The sequence below is a fragment of the Misgurnus anguillicaudatus genome, chromosome 1 (genome assembly GCF_027580225.2).
Source record: "Misgurnus anguillicaudatus chromosome 1, ASM2758022v2, whole genome shotgun sequence".
Classification (NCBI taxonomy): Eukaryota; Metazoa; Chordata; class Actinopteri; order Cypriniformes; family Cobitidae; genus Misgurnus; species Misgurnus anguillicaudatus.
Window position 1 is genome coordinate 30045677 of NC_073337.2, and position 11357 is coordinate 30057033.

General features: G+C 35.4%; 1 protein-coding gene and 1 pseudogene across 1 annotated transcript; both read left to right on the forward strand.

Moving 5' to 3' along the window:
* Nucleotides 1-11357, forward strand: part of LOC129431932 (uncharacterized) — a 496207-nt pseudogene that overhangs the window by 100904 nt on the left and 383946 nt on the right.
* Nucleotides 2764-10475, forward strand: rab21 (RAB21, member RAS oncogene family). The gene is made up of 7 exons (XM_055190034.2): nt 2764-3126; nt 4869-4928; nt 5635-5742; nt 6901-6964; nt 7222-7276; nt 8920-9008; nt 9809-10475. Exons 1-7 carry the CDS (start codon nt 2989-2991, stop codon nt 9949-9951), a joined length of 657 nt encoding a protein of 218 aa, XP_055046009.1. The 5' UTR covers nt 2764-2988; the 3' UTR covers nt 9952-10475.

Sequence of the window (11357 nt, forward strand, 5' to 3'; positions counted from 1 at the left end):
TAATATAGCCTACGTGAATGTAAATGTAAATATCAAAAATATAGGTATATATATTATTTTGTGTACTGTTTCTTTTTCGGCCTTTTGCATCTACATATAAAAACTTGCCGATCGTTAGTAGACTATACTATATTTTTATAATTTTTCAAATGTTGATGATTCAAACCCACATGTCACAAACACAGCACATGATTCACTCCGTGAATCACTTCAAAGGAATCATTAGATCAGATCCGGTTGAAATGAACAATTTGCTAGTGAATCACTGGTTGGAAGAGAGAATAAGTGGGAGGAGAAAACATAAGATGAAAAATTAATAACCCTTGTTTGCCAACATGAGCGCACACACTTACAAAGACACACAAACTCATAAAGCTTTTATAGGCCACATTACAACATTTAAATATTGAAGCAATTACTCAGTTGTTTTATTAACATATTATATTGTACTTGTAATAATGTTTATTTCTGTGACCAGGCGCATTGCCTGGAGATAGAAATTATAAATGAAGAAGGTCATCTTTTTTTAATTCTTCTATCCACATACTATTAATATTCGCTTTTTGCTTTATTTGGAATTATGTTGACTTTACAAAGCCAGCAAAAATGTTGTATACTTTCTTTTTGGCGTGCTATGGATGGCCACACAGTTTACAGTCAACAATGTTCATAAATCTTTAGCAAATACTTAATGCATTGCACATGATGCAGTTACTAAAGTATGCACAAAGCTTGTAATCTTTAAATCTCTTGCTAACCTTCAGACTGTTTTAGATCATGATTCTTCATAACAAACCTTATCTTCTCTTATATGGGCATGACACTCATATGACCAATGATTCAAAGATGGCTTTGAGGCCAGGTCTGTTCATTGTGAACTTCAGCTAAGCATTCATGCATCAGAAATTGTATTGGCCTTTTATTAGGAGTTCATCCTATAGTGAAATCCAGTGTTCTTTGGAGCCGTGAAGCTGACTTGCCACAATTTTTTTTCTTATTTTCCAGTTATTGTGGTCTAGATCAGATTTTTAAGCCATTCAAATTTGCAAAGTCAGTCTGCTGCTTTGTGTTTCGGCAAACATGCAGCTCTCTGTTGTTGCCATGGCAATCTGATGTCTGACATTCACCGTGCAGAAACAAGAATCGCTGCCAAAATGCTTACCCCAAAATAGATTAGATCTATTCAATGTGATTAGTCTGAAGGGAAAGTGCAACCCTGGACTTGAATTTATCTCTGAATATTTTGAACGAAAGGCTTTATATGTATGTGTATGTATGTGTATGTATGCATATACATAAGCCATAATAGCAGCCATGACGCAGGTCTGTTAGCATGTTGTTTTGGCCTCATATTTAGTTTATTCTGATTTTAGTAGGTTACCCACAATTACAGCAATGATCTATTTATAGTTTTACTTATATTATACTTATTCAAGTAAATTCCAGCTAAAACCGGCATAAACTGGTGAGCTGGTTTTAGCTGGTCTCCTGATTTGGTATTAGCTGGTTTTGCTAGTGTAGCAAGCTGGCCTAGCTGTGTTTTGGTCACTTTTAAGATGGTCTAGCTGGACTTAGCAGGTCAGGCTGGAAGAACAGCTGACCCCGCTGCTGAAAAAAACAATAAAACCATTACAGAAAATGTTTTTTATTGGTTTTATTGGGAATTTTATTGGTTCTAATGGAATATGGCCCAAAACACACTACAGTGTAGTGGTTTAAATGGTAAAAGCTAATGGTTCCTATTGGGTATTTAATGGAAACCGTTAGAATTTTCTGTAATGGTTTTATTGTTTTTTTTTTTTCAGCTTGACCGACTTTGCCAGGCTGGGAGGACCAGCTTAAACCAGCTACTGCCACCTTAAAGGGATAGTTCACCCAAAAATGAAATTTCTCTCATCATTTACTCTTATGTTGTTACAAACCTGTATACATTTCTTTGTTCTGATGAACACAAAGGACGATATTTTGATGAATGTTTGTAACAGTTTGTGAGCCACATTCACTTCCATATATAATTTTTTCCCACCATGGAAGTGAATGGGGCTCATAATCGCTTTGGTTACTAATATTCGTCGAAATATCTTTCTTTGTGTTTATCAGAACAAAGAAATTTATACAGGTTTATAACAACATGCGAATGAGTATGTCAGAATTTTCGTGTTTGGGTGAACTATCCCTTTAAATCAGCTAAAACCAGTTACCAGCTAATGCTGGATTTTTCAGTATGTATTTTTATGTAAGTTTGATAATTATATTGTATCTGCTGCTTTAAAAAGTCATATGATTTTCCAGCAATTACTTTCACTTCTGAACAGAAATATAATCAGTCAGTAGAACGAACTAGAAATATTAAAACAACATAAGGGGCTTTGTTGTCCGAATATTGCCAGATCATAGATGCATTGGATTTAAATAATATGTATTCTATTTTGGCTGTTTATGAAGTATTTTACTTTCATTTTCTTATAAAATATCTGTTAATTTTTATTGTCCATTATACTGATTGTTGGCGCTGGTGACATTTTGCAGCGTTTGTCATTACAAATCAACCAGATATATCATGAGATGTTTTTTGTTTTAAATCTTTAAAATGATTGTTTAAAATGTTAACAGTGTATAAATGACAATACGACTAAAACGCATCCCGAAATATAAATGCAACTCAATGAGGGATTCAGCTCGCTGGGCCACCGCGCGCCCCCTGCAGGAATAACCAGAGATCGTCCATTATGAGACCGTCATCAACCAGCAGCATTTGCCCGGCAAATCACATGATCGGTGCCCTGTGACGACACGGAACGAAACGCCATTAGACAGATCGCAGAGATTGATCGGAAGCCGTTCAGCTTTTAACAGAGGAATCCGCGCGTGAAGTTGGTCGGATTCGCGTTACGGTGGCTCTCTCCACGCATCGGTTTCACGCTTGAGAGTCTATGGCCGCTGTGATCGGATAGAGGATCGGACCTGAGGTTCTGTTGTTGTGTCAGTATGGCGGCGGCGGCGGCCGGAGGGAAGACCTACTCGTTCAAGGTGGTGCTGCTCGGGGAGGGATGCGTCGGCAAAACTTCGCTGGTGTTGCGATATTGCGAGAATAAATTCAATGACAAACACATCACCACTCTACAGGTAACGCAATCTATTTAATGACACCTGTCAATCATTCTAGAGATTGCTCAATCATCGAGAGTTCATGTCATGCATCATGTGTAAATAAACGATGGATTTAGCAAAATGTGGGCGTGTAGGTTGTATAATAAATAAATAAACTATGTGTTTGTGATATCGTTTAGCTAGTCGTGTAGACGTAAATAATCCAGTAATAGTTTCGCAATTCACTACAGGCCTGTTTAGTTTTAGTCAAGTAAGTTATGATGAAAGTCTATGTAAGACGCACCATACGCAGCAGTGACGTAGATCGTGAAAGTTAATGTTTAAACGCGTATCTAAACTTACAAATCATCATACATAGTTATCGACTATCCATTAAACAAATTTACGTACACTACCTGACAAAATCTGGTCACGCCCACTCACTCTTCATGCTAATGTGATCCACCAACATCAGGAAACAGAGGATCAGGAGCTCGTGCTATAGAAATCATTTCAGATTTCAGAAGAAAAATGAATTTAATGTTCATACGCGAGATGTAAACACTGTAAAATCAGTGTAAACACAACTATACTATACACTACCATTCAAAAGTTTAGGATTACAAGACTGATATATTTCTCTTGGTCTTAAAAATCTTTTAATCTGAAGGTGCTTTATGTCTGAATGTTTGAAATGATGTAGACAGAAATGTAATTGTGGCAATGTATATATATATATATTTTCATTAGAAATTAAAACTGTATTATAATAAATCTTTTCGAAATGCTAACATGACTGAATAATGCAGAGAAAGCAGCCAATATGAATTCAGAATATATGCGAAATCGGTATAATGAGCGAAAAATTCATGTGCTGATTCACTTTTTGCTTAAGCCGTTTATGAGCCATAAATGAAAACCGCTTTACACGTTTACATTACCTCGTGCGTTGTCAGTTTAGTAAGGAATAAGTGACGACAGTCTGTTTAATTATTTGATAATAATGCACACTCAATGTAATAGTACCATAAACATTGCTCCGGTGGTTATTTTAAGTTATACCACAGGTCTTGTTGAATGCTTGATTCTGATTGGCTGAGAAATGTTCCCCACACCTACCTGGTCAAATGTCTTAAAAATAGGCACCAGAGCAATGTTTGTGGTAACCGTGGTATAAGAGAAATAATTAATTCCGGTTCTTTGATTTATTTGAAAATAAGGCACACCCGTGGTGTAATGACACTCCGTGACCTTTGGTGAGCATTATTTCGATAGTAGAGATTAAAATATCAACACACTATCATGGAAAAATGTATCACGATAGTTAGCTGTATTGATATTTTTGCACAGCCCTAGTCAGGTGTGCGTTTATTGGAAAATAATGCATACATGTGGAACATTTTCTCAACCAATCAGAATAAAGCATTCAACAGACATGTGGTAAAATTAACCATAATCAGTATAAGTCGCATTTAAATGCATTCAATGATGACAAGATTTTAATTTTTTTTGTGAACTGTCCCTTTACGGATACAACTTAAATCCAGTCACTGAATACACCAAACCAACTAGTTCTGTAAACTTATTGAACCAGTGTATAACGTGCATGTTTAAAGCACATAACATTAGTAAGGTTATGTGCTACGTGTGATTCTGAATGTTTATGTGTGTGTTTATATAGGAGGGCAACTACACAAGTGTTGTTGTGATATAAATAACTATTACAGAGAGAACATAAAAGTATAAATTGTTTTTTATTTGCGTGTTTTTCTTCGCAGGCCTCGTTTCTCACAAAGAGGCTAAACATCACAGGAAAGAGAGTCAATCTGGCTATATGGGTAAGTCACAATTATTTTTGAATTTAAAAATATTACCCTATATTAAGTGTGGCATGTGTGTATTTCTGTATTTCTTTTAGCTTTTAATGTGTACTGATGACAATGGTAAGCATGTATTATTCAAAAATATTATCATGACAAAAGCTCATGATAAATATATTTGTAAAGCTATATATTAACAATAAAGCAGGGATCTGCGCGCCGAGGGGCTCCCAATTTACATAATTTTATTTGGTGACGTTTCGGGTCAGTCCGAGGAAGGGCCGATAAGACCCGAAACATCACCAAATAAAATCATGTGAATTGGGAGCTCTTCTGTGTGCGGTTCTTTGCTATAGTATTTATACTATGTAATCGATCCTGCACACGCATTTCATTTGGATGTGCGTGAGGATTCTGTTTCTTAAGCTATATATTAATGTCAGATTTTGGTGATTCAACTTTCAGGGGTCTGAAAGGGTTAATTCATTACAAATTTCAGTGGTTTATTTTTATGAATTTAATCTATCTTTGAACATGAAGTACATCTTGAACTCTGCTGGTATTCGTGCTCCAAGTGTGCAGTTATTTACAGATTTGGCTGGTTTTGTCTGTCAAAGACATAGATTGGTGTTTCTCAAGTCAATGTCATAACTCGACAGATGAAAGCATCTACTAAAAGAGTTCAGTATGTTTTATACACAGCTTGTTTATGTGTTTGTCACAGGACACAGCCGGTCAGGAACGCTTTCATGCACTTGGACCCATCTACTACAGAGACTCTAATGGGGCCGTCTTGGTCTACGACGTCACAGACGAGGACTCGTTTCAGAAGGTGAACTTATGTAAAGACTAAAATGAGACATCTGAATCTTGCTAATATCTAGTAGGCAGAGGAAGAAGTTCAAATTTATTTCTATAATGCCTTCACAGTTCTGCTATGTTGCAAGGCAGCTTTATTAAAAATACAGATGTTCAGGGTTCCCACGGGTCTTTCAAATCCTTGAAAGTTTATGAATCCGGGGATTTCTCGTTTTTTAAAATATACATACATAGATACAGGTCATTGAAAGTGCTCAAATCTATTTTATGCTATTTTATGCTATATATATATAATTCCCTGTGTAGTGTAGGATCATATCATAAAAAATTCTAGACTTTTTAAGCACACGTGCTAAACTGTTCGCTTTAAATGCTTATATCTTCTGTATGCAAATGTTGATAGATACCAAAATGCTTTTTTGCATAGTTGTGTTTGACACATGAAAACGTCTCGGAGTTACGTATGTAACTGTTGTTCCCTCAGAAGGGAACGAGACGCTGCGTCTCCCTTGCCATACTTTCTGCATTCCTGTAACACCATCCTTGGTAATATTTCAGATAGCGATATACTTCCTGACACCTGCGTCACCCTGTCTTTGTCGTTAAGCCTCACCATTGGTTGAATTTGATATACACATTCAGACGCACTTACCCCTGGAGGCGTCCCCAAAGTGTCACCGCAGTGAAGGGAACTGTAACAATGTATCTTAAAAGGTAACACTATGTAACCTTGCTCTCATTCGAAATGTGTCCCCACATTTAGTCTTTGAATTTGAGGGTATAGGACCTGGAAAGTGCTTAAAAAGGTCCTTGAATTTGAAGTCAACTAAGGTGTGGGAACCCTGGATGTTAAAAACCAAAAGAAAAGCACAATAGAAATAAGAAGATAAGATAAATGAATAAAATAATATATAGAATACATGTTGTTGATAAAAGTGGTCATATGATGAACCTAAGCAATTCTAAGTATAAAAGAAATTAGCACAATAAAGATGTACATTAGTAGATCATTACTGTGTTTAGGATTATAATCAGCCATTTATTCATATACAAGTTAAGTATATGTCTCAGTTTGTTGTTTATATCGTGTAACAAACACATTAACTTGCACATCGCATTCTAGTGTATAGGATAAAAGTTTAATGTGGTTATTAATTTGTGCTTTTTACAGGTGAAAAACTGGGTTAAAGAATTAAGGAAAATGTTAGGAAATGAAATATGTTTATGTATAGTAGGTAAGTGAGCACTTTACATTTATTACATTCAACATTAATTACCATAACAAATGTATTAAATGGATGATTAAAATATTAAATTGATTATTAAATGGATGAACATGATTGGGCAATACCTGGAGTAATACTCGACCATTTAAATTCTGTTGAAATCAGTTTATATTAGTCTGGGCCTAATAATGACATAAACATCTTTGATATTTACAAGACAGATGTCAATTTCATCCCATGTTTGTTTATTTTCTTTTTTTAAAAAGGCAATAAAATTGACCTGGAAAAAGACAGGCATGTTTCAGTAGAGGATGCAGAGGGGTATGTATATATCTTTTATCTTTGGTGTGTTTTTTTTAAAGCAGATTATATGTTTATTATTTTAATTGCTTCCTGGATATCTGTAGTTGAACTGTAGTGCGTTTCCCAAAACCATCGTTGCTAACTAAGTTAGCAACTTTGTTGGTTGCAATGCAATTTCCCATTTCCAACCGACTAAGTTGCTAACAGGTTAGCAACGATGCTTTTGGGAAACGCACTCCTGGATGGCACGTACAATTATGGGTTTGTTTCTTTATTTGGGTATACTTACATTATCCCAGAGGTTTCCAACATAAATCTTTCACCACTAGAGGTCATATTTTGAAAACAATAAAAATGTGAAGCTTGATGACATTTTGAGTGGTATTTACTAATTATGTTCACATATGAGGATATAAATTAATGTTTTATTATCTGTACGTTTGATCATATTTTTTATGCAATCATATTTAGTATTTATCTCAACTATTACACATGCCTACTCAGTCAAGATCACTTAGATGGGGGGGATTCGGATCTACTATCTAATTACAAAAACTAAACTTCAAAATAGGGGTGAGCGTGGTTTTCTGGACTTAAGCTATGAAATATCATAGATTAGATCCACCCAAACTCAGCCAATTTTTAAATCCACTTTGAAAACTTTTCTCAATTTCCTTTAATATTTTTATTTTCTAATAAATAGTTTTTTATTATTTTTTTATGATTTATTGCATAGGTTTTGCCTGGGGTTTTGTTAAGCACTGGTCAACACTAGTTGTTTTTAAACAATATGTGCTATATAAATAAAAATGTATGTAGACATTTCTCTAGATTTACAAATCCTTGGGAACTTTTAGGATAATGTAAGTAAACAACTGCATCAAATATATCAAACTGCAAGTTTGTGGATATGCATACGTGGTTGTTTAACCTAATAAGGAACACTGTGCCGTACACGGTACACCCCCTCCCTTGCACGGAAGGCTGCATTACGTCATTGTAACTTTGAAGCATTAAATCTTTAAAATATACGGTCATGCGGCACATCGTTGTAAAGCTTAGACTTTAGGGATTACATTAAGCGCACACACAAAGCATAATATGATTTTTAGCAGTCATAAAACTGTAATCTAGTTGTTAGGTACCTGAACCGGGCGGCGCCGATTTAGGATATTTACTTACCTTCAAAATCTTCCCTTTATTCGCTTCGGTGAAATTGTCCAAAACAAATTGTTCATAAATCCCCAAAAGTCCAAGGAAATGGAATATCCAAGCCTTTTAATCCAAAATGATTTGTTCATCTCACAATCTTGATGTTTCTGACCGAATTACGATATAAATAGTGTATACCATTAGTTTACTAACGGACATTCGTTTGAATCTCACTTTTCATTCACGATTTATAATGAATATATTTGGATGTCATGTTTATTGTGCAACATCTGAGGAACAAATACGCCCCCTTGTGGAATTTCTGCCGTTCCATAAGGGGCTACTATGGTAGTGTCCATTTTTTTCTTCCCCTATCATTGTCATCATATGATTGGCAGTCAGAGAGTGTAAATGGGCTGCCATTTATACCTTTTTGTCTTCTCTTTTATTAAGTAAACATAAGGTGAACTTTGTCTTTCTAACAGTGTTTTAAATCAAATCTTTTTCAGGTATGCAGAGTCAGTTGGTGCAAAACACTATCACACATCAGCCAAATTAAACAAAGGAATAGAGGAGCTGTTCCTGGACCTGTGTAAACGTATGTTTGTTTCATATGCTGTCAGACTGCATGCATGTATTTAAGAAACATTTACATGTATATAATTATTTAGATTTTGATATATTTTATATATTATATATAAATAAAAAAATATGCATAATTAAATTTTTTCTCGAACGTACACATGTATGTGTGTGTTTATATATACACAAAATAATTACAGTGCACACACACACACACACACACATATTGTGCAAACACAAACTTTTATTTTGTACGAAATTAATCGCAATTAATCTTTTGACAGCCTTATACACAATATAGACATAATGCACAGAACACAATGTACTCATGAAGTGCACAGTGGGTATGCACAAGGACAGATGTATACTTGATATACATTAAGTAAAGATTAAACACAGTGCAGTTATAGGTGTGTTATGTTGTCCTAGTGTGAAAGGGTATTCTTGAATATCAACTAACATAAACTTTCAATCAAATGGACAAAAATTCCTAATATTAATGCTGCGTACACACCGAATGCAAAGCATTGCGTTCCCCGCTATTTTGAGGCAAATAGTATTTTTGTGGCAATCACGCCGGCCAATTTGCATCATTCCATATCTTAGCATTGCATATGTAATCTGCTCGCGTAAACCGTTAAATTAATGTTTATTGTGTATGCCAAATTATGATGTCACTCCTTCAAGTATGATGATTTTTTCGTTGAAGTGAGCAAGAGAAATAAATCTAGTTGGCAGCGTTTTCTGAGAGTGACTTATTTTTGACTTGAATTGTTTGATTGATGTCTGTCTGAAAGTGTTTGTCTACCTCTGTAGGCATGATGGAGAGCGCTCAAGCGGACGAGAGGTCGAAGGGGAACGGCGCAAGCAACACAAGCACAGGGCGGAGAGGCGTACAGATCGTCGACGACGAACCCCAGACTGCCATGGCCGCCGGAGGCTGCTGTTCATCCGGCTAATCACATTTACATTTTACCATATCGGGACTGATAACTCCTTTTCTCCCACAGCTACACCCATCTGCTACTGTCTGCAAAATCATTTCTTTAACACTGTTTCTTATAGAAAAACTTTATTAAAATGCCACTCGCTCCCAAGCCATTGCAGTGTTTGAGGATGTAAATGCCAGACTGACCCACACTCGTTATATTCACTTTGGCAAAGTAATGGAGACCTGACACCCAATCTTAAAACAAACTGATATTTTCCTAACTGTCTGATGCTTTCTCCGTTTCATTTGGGATGGTGTTGTGCATGTTGAATCTTTAAAGCTTCGTTTTAATTTTACGTCAATGATAAAAGTCTTTATTTAATAACTTATTTACAAGTTATACCAAACATCTTCAGGTCCAATGACCTTTGTACAACTACAGTAGTAATCGATAGGCTTGTGTCATTCTTACACCATCTCATTTTCTGTTGTTGAGGTATCTTCTGTATCTTTCTTAAAATAAGAAATTAAAAACCATCTAGAATGTTTAAACACCTTGTAGATTATGTCTTTTTCTTATATTGACTGTTTTACCACTTTGAAATTAAAATCTTTGTGTAATGTAATCTTGATTACTTTTTATATTTATATACTATTTTGACGCAGAAAATATATTAAATATATTCCAATCTTAATGTGTGAACACGGTTAAAATTGAACTGAATTAAAAGCAATAAGTTTAAGAGTTCAACTAAATATATTTATCTGAAATCATCTTTAATTAATATAACTTAAAAATTAATTAATTTCAATACATTATTGTTTTCTGAGCTAAATTTGACACCTGTGCTCTACACCAGTGTTTTTCAATATGCATTCTTGTCTGGACTTCTGAAACGGAATCAGCCGCGGTCAAAATTACAAAATGTGTACTCTTAAAAGTGTGCTATAATTGGGTCTCCAGTGCTTCTTTCAACCTAGAAAATGTGAAAAAGATCAACCCTGTAACCTTGTTTTGGTAAACCATTCTCTGCAACTATGTGAAAAAAGTAATTGAAATCTCGCTCCCCTTGTGATGTCAGAAGGGGATAATACCACCCCTTAATCTGCACTATCCAACCATCGCAGTGCCATTTAGTGCAGAGATCAGCTCATTTGCATTTAAAAGGACACGTTGGCTCAGTAACAGAGTTCTAAACACCGGCATTCAGCTAGATGGGCTAGTCTTGTTTCATGCCAACAGGAATACAGCGCTGTTCGATAAGACTCGCGGCAGTGGCGTGTGTGTTTTATCAACAAGGAATGGTGCGAGTTCTCGGTGGTCTAATTAATGCTCACCACTAGTGAGACTGTTAGATGCAGGACATTTTATTTGTCACAGGAAATCACCACAGTCTTCATTTTCAAAAAGTACATTCCCCCAAACGTTAATAT